This window comes from Chiloscyllium plagiosum, chromosome 37 (genome assembly GCF_004010195.1).
Source record: "Chiloscyllium plagiosum isolate BGI_BamShark_2017 chromosome 37, ASM401019v2, whole genome shotgun sequence".
Taxonomy (NCBI): Eukaryota; Metazoa; Chordata; class Chondrichthyes; order Orectolobiformes; family Hemiscylliidae; genus Chiloscyllium; species Chiloscyllium plagiosum.
The window spans coordinates 28827748-28852241 of NC_057746.1; the positions used below are offsets into that span (position 1 = coordinate 28827748).

Consider the following 24494-nt stretch of genomic DNA (forward strand, 5'->3'; position numbering starts at 1 on the left):
CAAAGATTTTTTTTAAAGAATTCCACAGCTTGGGGACTGAGGTAGTGGAGAGTATGGGCACTGATGGTGGAATGATTCTAACTGGGAATTCACAGGAAGTCAGATGAATGCAGAGATCTTTGGAGGATTGTAGGAACTGAAAGATGTGGTGGAATTTGAACACACAAATGGGAGTTTTGAGATTGATGTGTCACTGAAACAGGAGTCACTCACTGTGGGTCATTGAACACTATGGGGTGACAGAAGAGCAGAAAGTGCGTGAGGGTCAGACGCAGGCAGCGTGAGGGTCCGATGCAGGCACCAGAACTTCAGATAGCCACCATTTTACAGAAGAGACCAGCCAAATGTGTCAAAGTAATTGAGTTGAAAAGCTAATGGAAGAAGGTTTCAGCAGTGCCAGGCTGATTTGAGGGTGAAATTGAACAGTGTTACAAAGGTAAGAATTGCTGAACCTAGTAAAGATATTAATGTGCTGCCAGAAGCTCAACTCCTGGGTTCAACTTTATACACAGGTTAGAAATAGGCCGGCTTAATCATTGAGTGTCACTAAGGAGAGAGCTGGAGCTGGTAATAGTGCATTACAGGTATCAAAACCCATTGTCCTTGCATTTAAAGAAAATTATTTTCATGTTCCAAGAATGAGAGGTTGAAACTTATAATTAGTGACGGACAGCCAAGATGTCGGTAAGATGTTTACCCAAGTCGAGGAGTTGAGAACCATGTGGCACTGTTTTGTTTTTAAATGCATTTTGGGACTGAAATGAGAATTTTGTTTTAACTTGGTGGCGAATCTCTGGAGTTCTCTACCATGGAAGGCTGTGGGAGCTCAGTCTTTGGATACCTTTAAGGTTGAGATTGATAAATTGCTGATTACTAATGGTGTAAAGGGTGGGATGGTAATTCGATCAGCCATTGTATTAAATGGTAGAGCAGATTCGATGGGCTGAATGGCTTAATCCTATTCTTATATTGCCAACTGCTCTCTGACTGACTTGTCAATTCTCTTCAACCTGGGGCAGTTGTGAGTTCAAGTCTCACTCTGCTAGTGCATACAGTTTTTCCTTATTGACTTTCTCAAAGCACTTGTTTCTATCATATCTCCCCTTTGCCTTCTTTACCGTACAGAGCTAGATCCCAACCACTCCAGTCTCTCTGCTGAAATGAAGACCATCATCCCTTACTAATGTGGCAAATCTCTCTTGAATGTCACATTTGTAAATCAATATCGTGTACTTTATTTCTTGAAAATCCCTTGACTCCTGAAGAAGCTGCTTTATTCCGTCCACTGATTGCTGTTCCTCCTAACTCCTCCATCTCTTCTCTCAGCATTCACTGAAACATCCTTCCTTTCCCAGAGGACTTCCAACTCTCCTGCTCCCAGCGTCCAGTTGTGGCTGAGGTTGGTGACACAGTTGTATTGGAATGCCAGCTGGCCCCTTCATTGCCCCTCAAGGGTTTGGAAATCCGCTGGACCAAAGGCAAAGAGCTGGTGCATCTCTACAGATTCGAGCAGGATGAGATCACTGAGCAGTCTGCTGACTACAAGGACAGGACCCAACTGTTTGCCAGTGAATTCCAGAGCGGCAATGTTTCCCTGAAACTCAAGCAAGTCGTGTTGCCGGACAGTGGGATATACAAGTGTTTTGTGGAATCGGAAGCCCGTGGATTCAAAGATGCAAATATCATCCTGAATGTGGCAAGTAAGTACTTTCCTGGCATTTGTTTCGAATCCAGTGATCAATGCAGGTTGGCACATTGAATTTTCAAATCCGAAACAAAGAAGGAAAATTTACTGGAAAGTCTCACTAGCAATAGCCGAGTGTGAAACTGAATTAATGTTTTGAGTTCAATGACTCTTCAGAAACTCCAGCCTCCAGTCGGAGCAAGCAGCCTCAACTCAAGGTACAAGCCTTATGTCCATGTGCCCAAAGAGACTGGGTTGGAAGCTGAAAATCTCCCAGTGTTTGGCCAACTGAGCCAATCTGACAGGGGAGAGTGGCTCAGTGGTTAGCACTGCTACCTCACAGCACAAGAGACCTGAGTTCGATCTCACCTCGGGCAACTGTCTGTATGGAAATTGCACATTCTCCCTGTATTTGCATGGGTTTCCTGTGGGTGCTCCAGTTTATCCCACTGTCGGAACATGTGCAGCTTAGATGGATTGGCCATACTAGACTGCCTGTAGTGTCCAGGAATGTGCAGGCTAGATGGATTAGCCATGCGAAATGCTGGGATTGGGCAGAGTGGGTTGGTTGGGCTGTGGAATTTTAACAGGACAGGCCAGGGCCAACACAGGAAGGATATTCCCGATAACCAGGGAGTCCAGAACCAGCGGTCACAGTCTAAAGGCATGAAGTAAGCTTTTTAGGACTGAGATCGAGATAAATTTCTTCACCCTAAGAGTGGTGAGCCTGTGGAATGCTCTACCATGGAAAACGGTTGAGGCCAAAACATTGTGTGTTTTCGAGCAGGAGTTAGATCTTGTTCTTCAGGCTACAGGGACCTAAGGATATGGGAGAGAAAAGCAGGAACAGGGAACTGAGATGGATAATTAGCCATGATCATATAGAATCATTGAATAGGCTCAAAGGGTCACATGATGTACTCCTTCCCCTATTTTCAGAGTTTTGAATGTTTTACAGGGAGTGGGCATCACCGGTTGGGCAAGCCATCCCCAGAAGAAGGTGGTTGGTGAGTTGCCTTCCTGAACCACTCTGGGCCTTCAGATGTAGGGAAACCCACATTAAAGTCGGGGTTGGGGGAGGGGATTGGGGGGGAGGGGGAGGAGAGGGTGGGCGCGGAAGCTTCAGAAATTTGACCCAGTGACAGTCAAGATGTGGTGATATATTTCCAAGTCAGGATGGTATATCTTGGAGGGGAGCTTGCAGATAGTGTTGTTCCCATTCATCTGCTGCCCCTGTCCTTCCAGGATTTAGAGGCCAGGGGTTTGGACGGTGCTGTTGGAAGAGCCTTGAATTACACAGTGCATTCTTGGAGATGATATGTACTGCTGCTGCTGTGCATCAGTGAAGGAGGAAGTGCTTGTTGAAGAGGCTGGATGGGGTGTCAAGTAATTGGGCTGCTTTGGCTTGGATGCTATTGAGCATTGCAGGAGGCTGTGTTCATCTAAGTGAAGGGTAATCCATTATTCTTGGTTTCTTTCAGCTTCCAACCTCCCTCCCCCCACCCTGGTGTCTTTGGGTACGTGAACATAAGGCTTGTATCTGAAGTTGAGGCTGCATGCCCCACCTGCTTCCAACTGGAAGCTGAAGTCGCCGAACAATCATTGAACTCAAAATATTAACTTGGTTTCACACTCCACGATTGCTACTGAGTCTTTCCAGTATTAATCTGTTACTGTTTCGGATATGAAAGTTCAACGTACCAGCCTGCACTGATTGCTGGAGAGGCAAATTTAAAAGGATAATGAGCTTCTGAGAGAACAAATTACTCTTCTCTGCTGTAAATAGGAGGCTGCTTTGTTGTAAACTGTACCCAGGTTCTGGATTCCCCTATTAACGGGATGAGCTGGGTCTGGGACTACCCATTCAGCATCTGTTCATGTCAAGCCACCTCAAATCCAGTGTTTCGATGATATCACTGTTTGCCCCTGCTTCACTGTTATTCATATTTGGATCCTCTGAAGGAATACAGGGAGGTTTTATTCTGCATTTTAACTCTTTCTTGTCCCTGTTCTAGAAGTGTTTGATGGGCGTAGTGTCAGGAGAACTTTGAGGTTTGAAAAGTAGGGAAGTCGTTACATCTCCCCCCACCCCAAACCTCACTGTATTCACCCGTGCTGTCCCTGTCCTGGGAGTATTTGATAGAGACGGTGTTGACGGGATGTTCTTTTGCATTTAAAAGTTGAGATCGCCACTAATTTTTTTCTCAATTGCAAGGAATAACAGACCCAGCCAACTCAACCTCTCCTTGCAAACTAGTATCTCATTTTGGGAATCAGCTCAGTGCACCTTTCCCCGACCTATGCAAGTATATCCACTTTCATGCATGGAACCAAAACTGAACACCATACGCTGGTCTCACTAATACCCTGCACCATTGTGACAAATCACCGGATGGGATCTGAACCCATGAAATTCTGACTCAAAGAGGGAGGGTGCCACCTATCCTAAGGTGGGGCTGACTCTTTCTGAGATCCTCTATCCTGTAGCCTCATTTTTTTGTTTGAAAAGAACTGAGTCTAATTGCTTTGGCAGGTTTTGGAGAATGGCCTACAATCAATTTGAACAAGTACACGGGGAGCGGAATCCAGCTGCAGTGCAAGTCCGCGAACTGGTTTCCCTCACCCATAGTGCAGTGGAGCAACGAGAAAGGTGATATCCTGATGCAGCAGGAACAGCCAGGAACAGAGGAGAACAGCTTAGTCACCGTGAAGAACAACATTGATGTGACCAGTGATTCTGGGAACACCTTTAGCTGTCTGCTACAAAGCGACATACTGAACAAGACAGTCAGTGTAACGTTCTATGTCCCAGGTAAGTGAGCTTTGTCTCTCTGTATGTCTGCTTGTATGACCATGTACACTATCATTGGCATCACCTCCAGCCAACATCCCATTGCGATGTGCTAATCTACAAAACATTTGCTGTCCTTAAAACAAACGAGTGGGATAACGAAACTTTTGTTTTTTTTCTAATCACTGTGAACTTCGATTTTATTTATTATTGTTACACATGCTGAAATACAGTGAAAATTATTGTTTTACAAGCTAACCAGGCAAATCCTACCTTACATAAGTACATCAGGGTAATAAAACAGAATATGGAATATTGTATTCCAGCAATAGAGAAGGTGCATAGAAAGATCAACTCTAATGTGAGAGATTTGTTCGTAAGTCTGATAACAGCAGGGAAGAAGGCGTTCTTGGATCTGTTGGTGCATGTTTTCAAAATTCTGTGTCTTCTGCCTGATGGAACTCAGTATAACAGGGCAGGAATTGGTCTTAGGTGTTGGCTGCTTTGCCAAGGCAGCTGGAAGTATAGATGGAGTCACCATAGAATCTCTACAGTGCGGAAACAGGCCATTTGACCCAACAAGTCCATGTCGACCCTCCGAAGAGTATCCCAACTAAACCCAATTCCCTTCTCTATCACACTACATTTCCCATGATTAATGAATCTAACCTCCACATCCCTGAATTTTATGAGCAATTTAACATGGGCAATTCACCTAACCTGCACATCTTTAGACTGTGGGAGGAAACTGGAGCCTCCAGAGGAAGCCCACACGGACACTGAGAGAATGTGCAAACGCCACACAGACAATTGCCCGAGGCTGAAATCAAACGTGAGGCTAGCCACTGAGCCACCCGTAATTAATTGGAAGGAAGACTGGTTTTCATGATGGAAAGCTCTGCATTTTCACCTGTGTATAACTTCTTCATTTCCTCCATGTCCTGTCTGCGCCTCCACAATCCTTCCTGACAATATGCTTCTCCAGTGACTCATCGCCATTGACTGCCCCTTGACCCACTCTGACCTTCCTCCAATCTCAGTGACCTGTGTGCTGTAAACCTTTCCACCTTCTCTAACCCTTAGCTCTCCTCTGATTCTAGCCTGTTGTGCATCTCCCGATTTTCATCCTGCTCCCTCCTGTGAAAGTGCCTTCATCTGCTTGTACCCTGAAATTCCCTCTCTAAGTATCACTAGCCCTCTGCCTCACATTCCTTTATTTTAAATTTAAGCTGTTTCTCAATACCTTTTTGTCAGAACAAGCTTTTGGTCATCAGACCTATAATCTCTTTACATTTCTTGGTGGTTGATCATCTCTGCTCTGAAAAATTTACTTCAAAACAAGTGCTTTGTAAATGCAGGAACCCCAACTATGGGTCAGGAACAGACACTCAGGGCCATTAGTTGTTCCAGCAAACCCCTTTACTCAATGGTGATGGGGTTGGCGGGTAGGATAAAAGATGAGGGCAGGATTAGAGCATCTGACTTATTGTTGGTTAAATGTATTTGCAATAATTTCTTTCCGCTTTCTTTCTCCAGATGAATTTTATCCCGTGACATCTACTTGGCTTTACATGTTTCTCTTGATTTTCTTTGGCATCTTTGCGGTCATCGCTGGCCTCTTTATTTTCTTCAGGAAACAACGGAACTACATCCGAGGTAGGAAATTATACATTGTGACCATGGGTACCTAATCGGCAATTATTTTTGATTTTGAATGGGGTTATGTTGTTGTTATGTACCTTCTCCGCCCAACCCAAACCCCATTGTGAATGGTGAGGATAGCGGATGCTAAGGAACACCACCCTCCAAGCTACTTACCACCCTGACTCAGAAAGATTCGCCATTCCTTCGTTGTCACTGGGTCAAAATCTGGGACCTCCCTCTTGAACAGCACTGTGGGAGTCCCCAGACCCCAAGGACTGCAGTGGCTCAACAGGATAACACAACACAACACAACCTCGTTGTGGGCAATAATGCTGCAGCAAGGCCTATCGCTTGTGAAAGAAAATGAAAGGGAAGGACCGGTTAAGTTTGAAGACAGAGAGAGCTTTAATAATCTCCTTCTGTTTACTGCTTTGTGATCTTCTGTAGGCCATGCCTTTTAACCCATACATACACTTTTCCCAAACCTCCTCACCCCCAAATAACTCCCTGTTATTTCCCCCACCTACAAATCAGCCCCCACCTCTTTGTACAGCCTGAGGTGTTTGAAGGGGAGACTGGGACAATGTGTCAACGATATGTTGATGTTGAATATCTATCACCTGATTGATAATCCACACTCACCAATATTGATGACTCTCTCTCTCTCTCCTCTCTTCCAGAACTAACCGCACGGCCATCAGTAAACGGTGAGAAGGAAACAAAGACTTACACTTTATATTGCTGTTAACAATCTTGGGGAGCCAGGCTATGTCACTCTCTTAGCTCCCACCCCTCATACTCACCACCAACCCCCAAACTGACCCGCCCACTGGGATTTGAGTGGGACAGTGGGTCAGACACTGTCATTCTCTCTCTTCACCCACACCCTCGCAGGATTGGGTGGGACAATGGGTCAGAAACTGTCCTTTTTCCCCACCTTGCGTGGAACAGTGGATCAGATACTGTCCTTTCCCCTCCGGCCTCTGGGACTGGATGGGACAGTGGGCCACACGTTGTCCTTTCACCCCGGCCTCTGAGACTGGATGGTACAGTGGGTCACAGACTGTCCTTTCCTCTCCCTTGCCTTAGGGGCTGGATGACAGTGGGTCAGATGCTGATGCACACACGCATGTGCACATATGCCACTACCTGGCTGGGACAGTGGGACACAGAATCACAGACCTTGTAACAGTGCAGGAGGGGCCATTTGGCACATTGTGATTGCTGTCCAAAGGAGCAGGTGCCTTATTGCCATTCTCCTACCTTCTCCCTGTAACCCTGCACATTATCCCTCTTCAGAGAAGTGTCTGATTTCCCCTCTAAGCCTCAATTAAACCTGCCTTCTCGGTTATCTCAGTGCATTCCAAACCTTAACCACTCACTGGATAAAAATGGTGTTCCTTCATGTCACTTCTGCAGCTTTGACAAATTATTTTAACTCTGCTCCCTCTTAATCTTGCCCCTTGAAATTAGAGTCACAGGTCGAGAGGATAGTGAAGGTGTTTGGTATGTTTACTTTTATTGGTCAGACTATTAAGTAGAGGAGTTGGGAGGTCATGTTACAGCAGTACAGGACATTGCTTAGGCCACTTTTGGAATACCACATGCAATTCTGGTCTCCCTTCTGTTGGAAGGGTGTTGTGAAACTTGAAAGGGCTCAGAAAAGATTTACAACGATGCTGCCAGGGTTGGAGGATTTGAGCTACATGGAGAGACTGAATTAGGCTGGGGCTGTTTTCCCTGGAACTTCAGAGGCTGAGGTGTGACATTGCAGAGGTTTATAAAATCAGGAGGAGCATGTATAAGGTAAATAAACAAGGTCTTTTCCCTGGGGTGGGGGAGTCCAGAACTAGAGGGCATAGGTTTAGGGTAAGAGGGGAAAACTTTAACAGGGATCTAAGGAGCAACTTTTTCACGCAGAGGATGATGCATGTATGGAATGAGCTTCCAGAGGAAGTGGTGGAGGCTGGTACAATTACAACATTTAAAAGGCATCTGGATGAGTATATGAACAGGAAGGGTTGAGAAGGATATGGGCCAAGTGCTGGCAAATGGGACTAGATTAATTTAGGATATCTGGCCGGCATTGACGAGTTGGACCAAACGGTCTGTTTTCATGCTGTACACCTCGATGACTCTAAGAACACTTGGGATCACTCTTCTGAACCTGTTCTGCAGTTTTTTGCAATGCCTTCATATCCTTCCTAAAGTGTGGTGCTCAGAGCTAGGTCCTGGACTGCAGCTGAGGCTGGCCTTATTTCTGTGCTAAGTTCAACACCACCTCCTTGCTATTGTGCCCAGTCTCAGTCAGACGCTGGGGTTTCAACCTGGAGTTATATCTTGATGTTGGGGCAGAGCTAGACGGAGCTCGTCAGTGGGACTAACAAATGTTAGACCTGGGAAGGATGTTCAAGAGGAGCCAGTCCGGAAAATGTTGCATTGTCGAAATCAGAGGCACTTGAATGAGGATCAGTGGGCTTTGCTTTTATCGAATCTGTTTCTTTTAGTGACTTGTGCTGTTTTTGTATTTTAGAGTATAATACGAAGAAATCCGAAAATGGTAAGCAAACATTCCTGAATGTTCTGAAAGCATTGCTGTCGATTTCCTGGCCTTGTAATAAGTGAGACAGATGATAGAGAACAGAACAGTCCTGGGGGCACTGGACAGAGGGGAGTTGGTCAATTTTAATGTAACTCTCCCAGGAGAAATCTAATTGTGCCAGAATCAGGGCAGTGTTGTACTTTTTTAAGTATTATTTTTAAACCATCTTTGCCACACTGCACATTTACTCAATTAAAACTCCTGCTGCTGTCTTTTTCTGTTGAAAATGGTTGGAAATGCACAGAAGGAGGGTGACAGGTCTGAAGGAGGGTCACTGGACCTGAAACGTTAATTCTGCTTTCTCTCCAAAAACACTGCCAGACCTGCTATCTTTCTCCAGCAATTCCTGTTTATATTTCGGCATCCGTGGTGCTCTGCTATATTTTCAGGTTAGGCCATCTGGGGTCTGAGTGATGTGAAACATAGCCAATCAAGTGCTGATCAAAGTAGCGATGTGCAATGGGACTGGGGGAGAGCTTGAAATTGTGTTGTTGGAAAAGCGCAGCAGGTCAGGCAGCATCCAGGGAACAGGAGAATCGACGTTTCGGGCATAAGCCCTTCTTCAGGAGAGCTGGGGGAGAGCTTGCCCAGTCACATCAGGAAAGGGTGATGGGTGAAGTAGTTCCAGGCTGGTAACTGTATGGGAGGTGTCTCCTGGAGTGAGCGTGTGGATTGGAATGGCTGTCTCCTCTTCTGTCGGATCCTTCTCCTGGGATCCCTGGGTTTAAATCCTCAGGAAGTTCCTGAAACACATTTAAAAATGCATGATTCAAATCAGAGAAGTAATTTCTGCTTTTTAAAAAAATGTTATGTCCTTTTTTTTGCAGAGGAACTCACAAACCAAATGGGTAAGACCTCCTGCAAAAGGATTATAAATAAGCATGGAAGAGAGGGTTTGTCATTCTTTATTGTGCTTGATATGATGGATGGATAATTCCCCCAATCTCCCTCAATAGTGGGCAGATCGGAATTTGTTCTGAACATGCGGTCAAGCTTGTTTCAGCAGAGGACACTGGTATCGGCAATATTCACTCCCTTCACTCCATATCCCTGTGGTCTCTGTGCTTCTGACTTTGGCAAGCAACCATGTTCCTATTCCTGGGATCACAGCAGCACCTAGGTATTAGCTGTGACTCGAGTGTGGCATTCTGAATCCAAAAGGTTCTAGTCCAACTCTGCTACATGGGGGAAAAATCGAGACCGACTCTCAAGATGCAGTACTGAGGCAGTGCTACACTGTCACTGTCACCTTTACCTTGAGATGTTAAATTGAGGCCTGTCGGTGGATGTAAAAGATCCCAAGGATCGGGCTATTTGGGAGAACAGCTGGAGAGTTCTCCCTGTGTCCTGCTAAATGTTGATTGAAACTGCGACTGAAACATGTTTCCTCCAGCAATGTCTGCACCTCAAAAGGTACGCCATTAGCTGTGAAAAATCTGGATATCAATGTTGTTGAGTTTCCACATGCCTGCTCTTCCTCTGCACCTTGTCGACAATATCAGCTGCCCGGCCCTGAATGATCATCATGTGATCTTTGTGTGCTGTGTCCTACTGCACCTGTAGGTGGTGAAACCACAATAAATCGGCACTATTCTGATATTACAGGAAAAAGTGTTTTTGCCCTGTGGTTGTTCGTTTGAGTGTGTTCGGTTAGTGCATTGGGTAAAGGGAGGTGTGGAAGGGATATCTGTGACCCTGACACTATGAGTAATTTTGTTGCTTTTACTTTCTGTCCAGATACTCACTGGAATGAGCTAGGTAAGAGACTACCATGAGGTAGTGCGTTTCGGGTGAGAATTTGAACCAAGACCCTGTCTCCACCCCACCCCCCCATCCCGCCCTTCAGGGATGTATGATATTCCATGGCCATTATGCTAAAGAAGAACAAGATGGTTCGATCCTGGCCAATGTTTATTCCTCAACCACCATTGATTTTTAAAACTGATTTGTTACCAGTTGGCAGGCAGAGGCCTAGGAGTCTTATCACTGACTGTTTGGTTATCCAGAGACCCAGGTAATCCTCTGGGAACTCAAGTTCAAATCCTGCCATGGCAGCAGGGACGTTATTGGCTGGAGGGTGTGGTTACAATGTGACTGGATTAATAAGAGCCTTCTGTTATAACTTCAAAAGGAGAAGATTACATTCTGTCTCTGCACCTTGATCCCATTGTACCTGTTCTCTAACCTCACAGCATCTGAACGTACAATAATACAAGATACAGGAGCAGGATTAGATCCTTTGGCACTCAAATTGGTTCTGTCATTCAGTACAATCAGGGCTGTTCCTCGGCTTCATTTCCACTTTCCTTACCACTTCAAATTCTCTCATCAGCCTGCTAGAGGAGATTGACTGACTCATTGATAAAACAATTCTTTAATGACTGCAGAGAGCTGTGATCCCTTGATATCAAGGTCTCCCCTATTTTATTTGTGATCTAGTTGGTCAACTGAGTCTGTAATTTTTGGGGGGTGGGGGGGGGGGTGCGCTTGGTTGCATGTACATCAAGAGAGGGTATGCACACCACAGCATATGTATGGAAGGGGAAACAATGTGGCAGTTGCTAATGGTAATGTCACTTTAAGCCAGAGCCTCAATCTAAAACTGAGGACTGAGGGTTCAAATCCCACCATTGCATATGGTCAAATTTTCAATTCAAATTTAAAAATCTAGCCTAACAATGCCTGTTAATTCTTGTAAAAACCCATCTGCTTCACAAATTTCCTTTAGGGAAGGAAATTAACCATCCTTAGCTGATCCAGTCTACACGTGTCTCAGCACAGTTAAATGATTGACTCTGGGCAGTTATGAGGGGGTGTGACTGGATCGAGGTTCTCTATGCAAAAGCTCAATTGGGTAGAAGTGGAGACTGTATTTCCACTTGTGGCTGAGACCAGAACCAAGGGCCATAAGTGTGAGAAAGTCACTAATAAATCCACTCGGGAACTCAAGAGAAGTGTCTTCACCCAGAAAATGGTATACTCACTAGCATCACTGCATTTGAGGGGAAGCCAAATAAACTTAAAAGCGGAAGGGAAAAGACAGTTTGATGAAATAGGTTGGGAGGTGACTTATGTGGAGCACTGAATATCAGGATTGATGGCTCATTTCTAAGCTGCACACATTCTGTCCAATTTGGAATGATTCCTGACTCTCTCTCAATGGACACCAAACCCACAAAAACAAACCTGTCTTTTCACTGTAATGAACAGAAACTGAAGCAGGGAGTTTAAGCAGATCAGAAGTAAAGGGAAACAGTTCCGGAATAAAGCAAATTGCACATTTGACCAATGCAGACCACTCAGTTTTCCTGGTTCCTGCTGGTCTTTATGCACCACACAAACTGCTCACATTGCAGCCTGTCCCCCTGTTTCCCTGTCCCTCATGTGGACATCAAGCCTCCCTATCAATGGATTACAAATTCCTGTCTCAACCTTGCCATGTGACAGCAATTCTGAACATGTGACTGCTCTCTGGGCAAAGGAATTTCTCCACAACTCTTCACTTGAATAATTTGTGACTGTTCCTTAGTCGCCTCCCCTTCCCTGTCTGGGTTCTGGCCTTCCAGCTCATTCTATCAATCATGGAGGTTTTCATGTCCTCTCAAATGCCAAATTAATTTTAAATTCCTCCACCAAGTCATGTGTTTTCAGAGTTCCTATTCTTTTTGATCTGTTCTGCCAAGAGGTGAAAGGACCAGGATCAATGATTAAGGAATATGACTGGGGAGTGGAGATTTCCTGTCATGTTTCTATGACTGGTTAAAGTCAATTGTCCTGTGGATCCCTGATTATACAATCAAGGTTTTCTCAGATTTGTGCTCAATGGTAAAAACCTATTTAACATAAATCTGCATGATTACTAGCAGTATAAAGCTTTTCACTGACTAATGTCCTTTTCCTTTTCAGGTAAAATTCGCCCTCTCCCTAAACTAGGTAAGACATGGAGTGACTTTTCATCATCATTTAGGATGTGGGTGTTGGTGGTTGGTACAGAATTTATTGCCCATCACTGATTGCCATTGAGAAGATAATAGAGAGCTGTAGTCCTGTAGGATTTCAAGACATCCTAGAGAGCTGATAGGGAGGGAGTTTTAGGATTTAGCCCCAGTGACACAGAAACGATGGTGATTACATTTCCAAGTCAGGATGGTATGTGAGTTGGAGGGGAATTTACAGGAGCTGGTATTCCCATGTACCTGTTGCCCTTGGCCTTTTGGATGGAAGTGGTCTCTGGTTTAGAAAAAGATCATGTTGGTGGCGTTGGATTCTTACCTCTGTGTTCACTGTGGCTAAATATAGAGCTCCCTGATGCCACAACTAAACTGTCTGATTCCTTGCTTCAGCCTTTTAGGTATTTAGTCAGCTCTCTTAGACTTGTAAGCAGGCTATCTTTTAGACAGCTTTCTGAAAACTGAATGAACGTACAGTGAATTATTTGAACGTACAGTGATTTAATCTCAATCTGCTTGTCCATTTCAGCTGTTCAGAGAATGACTAATGCTGCAGGTAAGAATTGTGGCTCTTTAGCAACTCCGTGGTGTTTGGGGAGGTGTGGGAGTGGGGACTGCAATGAGGGAATGGGGTGGGCAGGAGCGAATTGTTCATGTGGTGGAGAGGAAGTTATTTCATTTATGTGTGAGTGTGGAGGTGAAGGTGTCAATGGGAGTGAATTGTGCAATTGTGTGTAATTTGTATCTTCATTTTTAGAATCACTGATCGCAGGAGGAGGCCTTTTGGCCCATTGCATTTGTGCTTGCCTTTTGAAAGAGCTATTCAGCTGTTCCTCAGCTTTTGGGGAAGTAGCAAAGCAACAACTTTTCCTTTCAAGTATTTATCCAGTTCCGTTGCTTGTTGTTTAAGAATCATACTCATATCCCCCTTTTAACTAATTATCAGCGATCTGTGCCCTCGGATTACTGACCCTCCTGCCACTGACAACTGAGAAAATGAAGAGGATCTCTTCAAATTCCTGAATGGATCCATAAAATCTCCTCTTCACAGAATTAGTTAGGGGATTATATAACACTGGAGTTGCTCTCTCTTTTAATTTGTTACTTAGCTGTTGTTACTCTCATTAGGGGCATATTGCATTAATTATCCATTAGTCCCCATTGTAAAAGTTTATTTATTCACAGAGAATTTGTTGGCACAGAAAGAGGCCACTCAGCCCAACGAAGTTCAAGGTGGGTCCTTTGGCTCCTCCTCACCTCACTCCATCAGTTTTGCTTCTAATCCTTTCTCCCTTCTCTGTCTATCCAACTTCCCCTTAAATCATAGAATCCATGGAATAATAGAACTCCTACAGTGTGGAAACAGGCCATTCAGCCCTACAAGTCCATACTAAGCCTCCGAAGAGTAAGCCACCCAGACCCGTTCCCCTACTACTCTACACTTACCCCAAACCAACAAATCCCTGAACTCTATGAGGAATTTTAGCATGGCCAATTCACCTAACCTGCACATCATTGGATTGTGGGAGGAAACTCACACAGATGCAGGCAGAATGTGCAAATTCCACACAGACAATCGTCTGAGACTGGAATCGAACCCAGGTCCCTGGCACTGTAAGGTAGCAGTGCTAACCACTGAGCCACCGTACCATTCTATGCCATTCACCTCAACCACTCCTTCTGATAGAATGGGGAACATGCTAAGGAGAGAAGTTTCTCCTGAATTCCCCATTTAAACTGTCTTATATTTAGAGACCCTGCTTCTTCTCCCCCATCAGGGAAGGTAAATGCTGCCCTTATCCAGTCTGGCCAACATCCGACTCCAGACTTTCTGCTGTGGCTGACCTGCTAGACAAATGAGGGATGGCCTCGCCAGTAATACAAATGTCCTGTGATTGAAATTAAAAAGAATTAAAAGCCTCAGCCTTTCCTGATGGTTAGGATCTGCTGTGTCCTGTGTGTGTGTAATGTTTGACTGGAACGTCTTCTCTGATGCCCTGACTTGTGTTGTGAGGCTCAGCTTTTGAAACCTAAATGTAAATAGAAATTTCTGGTGAAACTCAGTAGATTTGGCAGCATTTGTGGGAAGAGAGCAGAATTAACATGTTGAGTTAATGGGGATTCAACAGCCTAGTGGTATTATTACTAGACTATTAATCTAGAAATTCAGCTCATGTCCTAGAGACCTGGGTTCAAGTCCTGCCACAGCAGGTATGGGATTTGAATTCAATTTTTTAAAAAATGTCTGGAATAAAGTTTCCAGATGAAGGGCTTATGCCCAAAACGTCAATTCTCCTGCTCCTCAGATGCTTCCTGACCTGCTGTGCTTTTCCAGTACCACACTCTCTCAATTCTTATCTCCAGCATCTGCAGTCCTCACTTTCTCCTGGAATAAAGAATCTACCAATAACCATGAAACTATTGTCAGTTGTCATCGGGTTCAGTAATGTTCTTCAGGAATAGAAATCTCACCTGGTCTGGCCTACACCAATGTGGTTGACTGTTAACTAATGCTGACCCTAGCCAGTGATACCCACATCCTGTGAACAAATTTTTTTTAAAAAGCCTGGTGACTCTTCATCAGAACCATTAGCAGCGAGGAGAATGTGGTATTAATATTGAAACTGGGAGGAGTGTGGGTCGGTGAGGGGAGAGGTGAGTTGATAGATAGATCCCAAGAAGAGTGAGAGAGACATGAAAGGAGTGGGCTAACAAGGAGATTAAGGATAGCAGTTCAGGACAAAAGAAAAACTGAATAAATGTGAATAAGAGCAAAGAGTGGGAGAGAATGAGTGATTATGCTAAATGCAACTCATATCATTAACAATACCTGGTGTGGGGTCAGTGAAAAACATGGAGGATGGAATCAAGCTGAAAGTGAACATTGAGGCTGCAGGGACCCCAAGTGGAAAATGCAAAGGTTTTTTTGAGCTTGCTCTGAACCTGTCGCTTTCCCTTCCATATGTTTGTGGTAGATTGCATCGTCCTGGACAGTGACACTGCGAATTCAAGACTCCTGATATCCTCTGATCTGACCACCGTGAGCTGCACTGCAGGAGCCAAGATTCCCGCTGACAGCAGTAGGAGGTTCCAGTCCAGGTTAGCCGTGCTGGGAAAGACGGGATTCGCCAGCGGCAGGCACTACTGGCTGGTGAAAGTGGAGAGTCGTTCTGCCTGGGACCTGGGAGTAGCCAGGGAGTCGGTAACCAGGGAGGAAAAGCTACCTTTGAGCCCTGAAAATGGATACTGGACTATTGGGCACGATGGGGAGAGATACTGGGCCAACTTCACCAACCCTTTGGAAATCATGTGCAGAGAGAAACTCCAGATAATTGGAATATATGTCAACTATGATGCTGGACAGGTTTTGTTCTGTGATGGCGCTACCCACTTACACCTCCATAGTTTCACCTGCAGCTTCGAGGGGCTTATTTTCCCCTTCCTCAATCTCTCAGAGTCTGGGAAATGTTCCATTTTACAATCAACTCCCCTATTGCCCAATTCAAATCACTGAGTGGATCAAGTTTCTCCCAATTGGACCATTGGTTGTGATGTCATTGGTTAATGTGTTGTGGAGTGGCAATGCCACCCCCATAAAGTCACATGACCCATATGGATGCTGTCTTACTCCTGGTGATTTTCCCATAGAATTGGGAATCAATGGTCCTCTTGGATTTGCCATTATTAATCACTTTGGGCTGGAGGAAATGGGGAGAAATGGGCAGACTGTATTAGGAGAATAGAAACAGAATTAGATTGTTCACTCTAGTACGGGAATGTACATTTCCTGTCTCTCCCTTATTTGCTCCTTGAATTGGCCACAAATTTGGAGAAATTCTGAACATCTCTATTTTTGCCAATGTTTACCAAATATATTTTTTTCAATATCTATGCTCTGATACCTTCACAACTCTGCTTACCTACACAAACATTTACTTCGTTCCCAATATTATGATTTTTGACAATCACACCACTACAATTTCTCATGGCTTTAGTGTAGCCCAGACTTGGTAAATATTTAGCCTCTAATCAATATTTTCTAACTCGCACATACTCTCTCCGTTCTCGGAATATGATTCTTTGGAGCAGGTTGAGACTTCAAACCTGTTCTGATGTTTGATGGGACCATCAGTGATCTGGTTACCCTCTGAGCCCCACGTCTTCTGTCTATCCCATAACCTTTCACTCCTTTGTCTATCAAAACCTATCCACCTTTTTCACTGAATGAAGTAAAATACCCAGCTCAAGCTACCCCTGGGAATTCCATATTCTAATGGGACTCAGACAAAAATAATTGCCTTGGAAAGGGACACCTCTTAAACTCTATTCCTTCATTGGTGTCTCTTCTGCTCACTGTCAGTGAGTGCTATCATCTAGGAGCCCACCAATAATCCAGAGTGCTGATGACAGAAAATGCATCAAGTAAGCCTCTCTCTGCTCTGAAAGCTTCACTGCAGCATTTCCTCTGCCTCTGATTGAAAGCATTGTTCTGATCAGAGAAAAATAAAGTATTTTGTCAGAAAATTTCAATATTGGTGTTTCTAGGAAGGAATGTGTCAAAACAGTAACATAAGCAACTCGTAATGAGGACATTGTACCTGTTTCAACTGTTGACTGTTTTTTAAAAAATCACTCACGTTTTTCTAAGCTGTTAACTTGGTCTTAATCTTGTACATGACAAGGAATCCTACCTGATGAAAGCAAGTTTATTTATTTTAATGTGGCAAGGTATGACTTTTTGAAAATTATTTTGATCCAGTTAATCAATGATTCTGATTACTTAATGGCCATGACCTATCCATATTTTGGAATTGTGATTCCTCAACTGTGAAGTGGGATTTCTGATCATTTTGCTGGAGTTGGGCAATGATACAGGCTATAAAGGAATTCTCTGTAGAAATTAAAATTCTGATCTGCAACTTCATATTAAATTTGCTGCTCGATACCAGGCCAACACCAAGTCACTGCTGACTGCCAAACGCAGGCCAGTATCTTTTTGGTAGTATCCTGTTTCAAATTGAACTCCAAAGGTGGGAACAATTAGCTTCACTACACTGTGGAAACAGGCCTTTCGGCTCAACAAGTCACACCAACCCTCCGAAGAACAACCCACCCAGACCCATTCCCCTACATTTACCCCTGACTAATACACCTAGCACTACAGGCAATTTAGCATGGCCAATTCACCTAACCTGCACATCTTTGTGACTGTGGGAGGAAACCAGAGCACCCGGAGGGAACCCACGCAGACACTGGGAGATATGCAAACTCCACACAGACAGTTGCCCAAGGTGGGAATTGAACCCAGGTCCCTGGCACTGTGAGACAGCAGTGCTAACCACTGTGCCATCGTGCTGCCCATGTTGGGGTTGATCTTCTACTTATTTGTGGAAATGTCACCACTCAGCTGATCCTGACCAGTCGTTCGAACAATTCAATATGTGATCAATGTGGATCAGACATAGTATTTATTGGAGGTTACACACTGACTCAGGTTGGCTTACCAGATTCCTCTCACTGTGTTTCTGGAGTCCCCTTTGAATTCAGCCAATGACTCTGTTGTATGTTTTAAATTTTCTAACAGTTTGAATTGTGAAACCATAATGTTTGTTTACATTAAAAAGGACTAATTGAGACTTATTGCTGTGTGGTATCCACAGCTGAATGCTTATACAAATTAAATGTATTAATTATTAAAGATCCAATAATTACATGTAAAGTCTGGCTTCTTAATTTGTGCTTGGGATGCAGATGTCATGAGCAATGCCAGACTTTGCTGCTCATGAGAAAGTGGTGATGAGCTGCTGCTTTAAGTCACTGTGCTCCTTGGGGGTTGGGGCACCCATTGTGTTGTTGAGCAGTGAGTTCCACGATTTTGACCAGCGACGGTGAAGGAGCGGTGATATACTTCCATGTCAGGATGGTGGGTGACTTGAAGGGGAACTTGCAGGTGCTGGTATTTCCATGTATCTGTTGTCCTCGCCCTTCTAGGTGGTAGAGGTCTTGAGTTTGGTGGGTGTTGTTGAACGAGACTTTGCAAGTGACTGCAATTGTCGATGGTATACACTGCTGCCTTGGCTTCTCCAGTGCGGGGATTCTTGAGCAGTGACTGCAGTTGAAATATCCAAGGATCGCATCTTCCAGAATCTGATGATCCTACAGCTACAGAGGATTCGGGGACAGGAACTGAGTGGCTACCAGCAGGGAGGAAGAGGCAGGGCAGTCATAGGGAAAGAGTGTGGTTCTTTCAAACCAGCTGAGTACCAGGTAGAGTTGCAACATTTTGGGGAGAGCAATCCAAAGTGCCTCAACAATACACAGGGTTAGATTTCTGCACCATGGAACTCAGCAAAGTGGCAATAGAACACAGGGCATTCTCCCACATGGTATCTTGTCTCTCCGATCCAGGATAAACAATATCGCTGAAAGGTGTAGGATGTTCTGTAAGAGGAAAGGGGAACAGATAGGAATTGTCTTCCTGTTTAGCATGGGCATGGAAACATTTGAGGTCAGGCAGGCAGGGTTACAGGACTTTAAATGAAGCAGAACCTCAAAATACTACTCAGTCCCGTCACCTCACAGACACAGTGACTATAGAGAGGCCAGTAGAAAGTGAGGACTGCAGATGCTGGAGATCAGAATCAAAAGTGTGGCGCTCAAAAAGCACAGCAGGTCAGACACCATTCAATGAGCAAGAGTCAGCACGAGGGTACAAGGTTCTCATATTCTAGCTTTCCCTGGAATAACTAGTAACATTGTATGGATGATTTCAAGCTTATCATAGAATCCCAACAGTGTGAAAGCAGACTATTTAGCCCAACAAGTCCTCGCCAACCCTCCAAACAGCATCCCATCTAGACCCACCCCCTACATTTCCCATGGCCAATCCACTTAACTTACACATCTTCAGACTGTTGGAGGAAACCGGAGCACCCACAGAAAATCCATGCAGACATGGGGATAATGTGCAAACTTCACACAGACCGTTGCTTGAGACTGGGATCAAACTTGGGTCCCTGGTGCTGTGAGGCAGCAGTGCTAACCACTCTGCCACTGTGCCGCCCACATTGCTTCATGCTGCTCTTTTTTTTAGGACTAGATTACCCACAGTGTGGAAACAGGCCCTTCGCCCCAACAAGTCCACAATGACCCTCTGAAGAGGATCCGCCCAAACTCATTTTGCTACATTTAACACGACTAATACACCTAACACTATGGGAATTTAGCATAGCCAATTCACCTGACCTGCACATCTTTGGATTGTGGGAGGAAACCCACGTAGACACGGGGAGAATCTGCAAAGTCCAGACAAAAAAAGTTGCCTAAGGCAAGGATCAAACCCAGGTCCATGGTGCTGTGAGGCAACAGTGCTAACCACTGAGCTACCATGCTGCCCACATTGGTTAATACCTCTGCACATTCTGTGTCTAGTTTCCTATGGGATAACCAACATCAGGTAAAATACTCCACTGAAGGCAAAAATTACATCTGAGACATCCTCTAAAAATGTTAACAAGTTTGTCAAATATGGTTTTCTTTCCATAAATCCACATTGACTGCACAATTTTGACATTCATTTCTAAATGTTTAGTTAACACATTTCTTATAATTAGTTTCCACATTTTCCCTACTAATGTCAAACTAATGGGTTTGTGATTCTTCATTCACTCTATTCTTTTCTTCTTAAATACATTTGCTTCCTTCCAGTTAGCAGGAACCTTTCCAGAAACCTTTCCAGCATTCGGAAAGCTAACCACTAATGCACCCATTATCTTTCTATTCCCACTTCAACACCCGAAGAAAAATATCACATTGTTCAGAAGATTTATCAGCCCTCAATCCAGCTAACTTTTGAAATCTATGATGTGGAAAGAGGGCATTTGGACATTGAGTCTGCATCAACCCTCCAAAGGGCATCCCAGATAACCCCACCGCATACTCTATCCACATAACTCTACATTTACTATGGCCATCTACCAAACCTGTATATCTTTGGAGCATGAGAGGAAACTAGAGCATACGGCAGAAACCATGCAGATAGAGTGCATACTCCATACAAACAGTCACCCAAGGCTGGAATCGAAACCAGTTCCCTGTGAGAGGCAGCAGTACTAACCATTCAGCCACCATGGTCCTCAAGACCAAACCTCTTTAACATTAATTTATTTTTGCTCCTCAGTTCCATGCATTCTTGGTCACTTAATATTTCTGGCAGACTTTCTGTATTTTTTTAAGTGAAGAAAGATGCAAAGTAACTAATTATTCTCGGAATAAGAGTTATATTATGCTCAATGTGAAATCTGTTTTGCTTTCTTTCCACAGATATTCCAAAATTATTCAGTTTCTTCAGCCTTTTCTATTTTTGTTTCAGATTTCTAGCATCCAAAGTATTTTGCTTTAACTTGCTTGGTTTCTCTGCATTTTTTTACTCTCCATTGCACAGTCTCCTGACCCCAACTCTTATGTGTCCACATTAGTCCTTGTTCATCTTTTCCTTTTGACATATTAGAACTAAGAACAAAGAAAATGTACAGCCCAGGAACAGGCCTTTCGGCCCTCCAAGCCTGAGCTGATCCAAATGCACTGTCTGAATCTGTTGGTCAATTCCTAAGCATCTGTATCCCCCTGCTCCCCACCTACTCATGCATTTACCCAGACACACCTTAAAAGAATCTACCATGCCCACCTCCACTAACTCTGCTGGCAACACGTTCCAAACACCCATAACCCTCTGTGTGAAGTACTTGCGCATGTATCCCCCTTAAACTTTCCACCTCTCACTTTGAAAGATGTTTTCAAGCTTCGGCTTTACATTGGGTTGCCTTCATATTATCTTTTCAGTTGAATTATTAGTTTAGTGGTCCTCCTTTGCTGGGTCCAAACCCTTTTCCAAATCTCTGGCTATCAGTCTTTCTGGCATTCTTGTAAGCTACTTCTGTAAGGGCTCTTGTGTTGCAGCCTCCCTGTCTCTGACCCAAGAGTTTGGGTTTCAAACCTGAATTACTCAGCAGGTGAGTTATAACATCTCTGAACAGGTTAATTTGGAAAATGTCTACAAGCCACTGGTTGTCTCTTGGGATTGATTCAACTTTCCCTTTGGGCATTTGTGCCTTAGAAGAATGTACATCTGTGGTAAGTCTTGAAGTAGTTTTTTTAAAATTACAAGCATTGCTGGTTTCAAACAAATCTTTGTGTCTTTTCTCAATCAGCCACAGCTAACTTCATGTTTCCATATCATTCAATTTTCAGTTTGAGCTGACTCACATTCAAAGCTCATATAATATTTTATGGTTACACACCCTTTTACCCTTCATATAATATTTTATGGTTACACATCCTTTTAAAGCAAGGTTATCAATGAACCCTTTCTCATTATATAACATTAAATCCAAAATAAGCCAATCCCTAGTTAGTTCCTCAACATATTCTTTCAGAAACCCACCTTGTACAAACAACAAACACAGTTTTCAAAATGAGGTTACCCATTGTTATCGAGATCACATATGTCTCTAATTTCCTGATGATAACGTTCTCAAAATTAGTACAATTTGATGTTCTATAAAGAACTCCCACCAATGTTTCCTTTGTCTGGCTGCTTCTTAGCTCCAGGGAGAAAGTGAGGATTGCAGATGCTGGAGATCAGAGCTGAAAATGTGTTGCTAGAAAAGCGCAGCAGGTCAGGCAGCATCCAAGGAACAGGAGGGCTTATGCCCGAAACGTCAATTCTCCTGTTCCTTGGATGCTGCCTGACCTGCTGCGCTTTTCCAGCAACACTTTTTCAGCTCTGCTTCTTAGCTCCAGCCAAACAGTTTCTACATCTTGAACTTTGATCTCAGATCCTCTGTCATTTATTTACTAATGTCATTTTTTTTCCTGGGATAGATCAGCAATCGATAAGCAAGATCGAGTCTTGAGTCTGGGCACTGTTACAGAGGTGGAAATTGATGGCTCAAACATGTAGTCAGAAACTCAGGGGTGAAAATGCGATACTGAGATGGAATAGGGAACATGCTGTAAGAATTACTGAAAATAATGGCTTCATTCTTGCCAAAATTAAAGGGGAAGAAAATGTCTGCTCATCCAGTACTGGAAGTCTGACAAGTGGTGGCAGCAATGGCGTAGTTGAGAGAGGAGTTGGTGAGATTGGCCATACATGTAAAAACCAACAATGTTAGAATTAGAATTAGGTTTATTGACATGTATACTCAAATTACCAAAGGAAAGGAGTGAAAAGAGTACAATATCACTAACATATGGTGTCACCTGAGGTACAAGGTACCTACATAAAAATCTTAGATACAAAAATAGATAAAATAAAGAACAAGGTTACACTATGTTGCCGATATATATAGTATAAGTTAGCAAAATAAGAAATAAAGTTAAAACAATAGATATTACAGTATTTTGATAAGAGCTTCCAAGTGACCTGACTGGGCTTCACTGGTTCCCAAGCAGTAGCCACCTTCACTCTGGGCTCTGTCCCCACTCTGCTCCAGGTTACTGGCCATCTGCACTCCACTCTGAGCCACTGGCCATCCCCACTGGCCTCTGTCCCAGCTCTGCTCTGAGCCCACTGGCCTCTTTATTTACTCCGCTCTGGGCCTACTAGCCTCTGTATTTATTCCGCTCTGGGCCTACTGATCTCTGTCCCCACTCCATTCAGGGCCCACTGCCCTCTGTCCCCACTCTACTATGGGCCCTCGGCCTCTGTCCCCTCTGCTCTGGGCCCACTGACCTCTGTCCCCACTCTGCTCTGGGCCTTGTTGAAGAATGTGTCAGATGAGGGAACTGAGTTGGCACTAGAGGGATGAGAAACCTGAGGACACAAGACCCAATCCATCAGGGACTGCAGAGCTAATCTCAGGGAGCGGAAAGAGCTACCACTCAAAGTCATATTCTGGCTATGACTAGGGTAGATGAGACCGGAAGAAGCTTGTGGTTAGTCCTATGTGGACATAGGACAGAGGAGGACACTAAGGACAGCTATCTGGAAGGCTGCAGTTAGCTTGAGTCTGGGTGGGGGGGGGAGGAAATGTCTGTCACAGTCACATGGTATTGGAAGTCCAACTCCATGTGAGATCCTCCTGTGCTATTATAAAGATCCCACTTGCAAAGGAACTCAGTGAAAGACACTCTCCCTGAAACATGTTGGCCTTCCAGAACAAGGAGCTGACCTCTTCCAGCACCACTCTAATCTGGACTGAGTGTTGCAGACTGGCACATTCCTAGGTCCAGGACTATGTCCTGAGGGGTGCACGAAAGCTTGGTCAGCTGCCACCAAGGCCCAGTGGGGAAAGACCACTGTCTGAGGTCTTCCTGCTGAAGGTTATTGGGGGTGTGTTCAGTTGTGGAACTCTCTCAGTGCCTCAAATGCACATAAATATAGTCTGGTTCAAATAACAATTTGTTAGATTGGAGTCAAATTCCAATGTGTGTTTGTTTCCTTGATATGCTACTGTACAGAATTCAACTTCGTTTGTGGCTGTGTGTCTAATACAGATACATTTTTATGAATAAAGTATATATTTGAAATAATAACCCACGCAATGAGCTGAACTGCCTCGTCCAGTTGATCGTGAGGTTATAATGGAGTGTGGGAAGTGGATTAGGTCAGTGGCTGGCTTGCCAGACTGCGTGATACTTAGACCGTGGGTTCAGTCCCCCCACCCGCTGAGGTTAGCAGGAAGGATTCCCTTTCTCAACCTCTCCCTTCACCTGAGGGACACCGAACCTTAGATAAAGGCCCCAGTAGTCGTCTCTTTCTCTAATAACAAACAAGCCCTTGTCGTCTCGCAGTAATATGGTGACTTTACATTGGAGTAA

General features: G+C 44.2%; 1 protein-coding gene across 1 annotated transcript in view; it reads left to right on the plus strand.

Annotated features, from left to right (window-relative positions):
• The window catches only part of LOC122541547, a 75100-nt gene that overhangs the window by 3802 nt on the left and 46804 nt on the right, over positions 1-24494 (plus strand). Inside the window, exons 3-12 of the mRNA XM_043678375.1 lie at positions 1356-1700; positions 4218-4496; positions 6012-6131; positions 6800-6826; positions 8653-8679; positions 9549-9569; positions 10459-10479; positions 12628-12654; positions 13201-13227; positions 15647-16180. Of these exons, the coding sequence (XP_043534310.1) occupies positions 1356-1700; positions 4218-4496; positions 6012-6131; positions 6800-6826; positions 8653-8679; positions 9549-9569; positions 10459-10479; positions 12628-12654; positions 13201-13227; positions 15647-16180 (1428 nt within the window). The remainder of the gene's footprint in view (positions 1-1355; positions 1701-4217; positions 4497-6011; positions 6132-6799; positions 6827-8652; positions 8680-9548; positions 9570-10458; positions 10480-12627; positions 12655-13200; positions 13228-15646; positions 16181-24494) is intronic.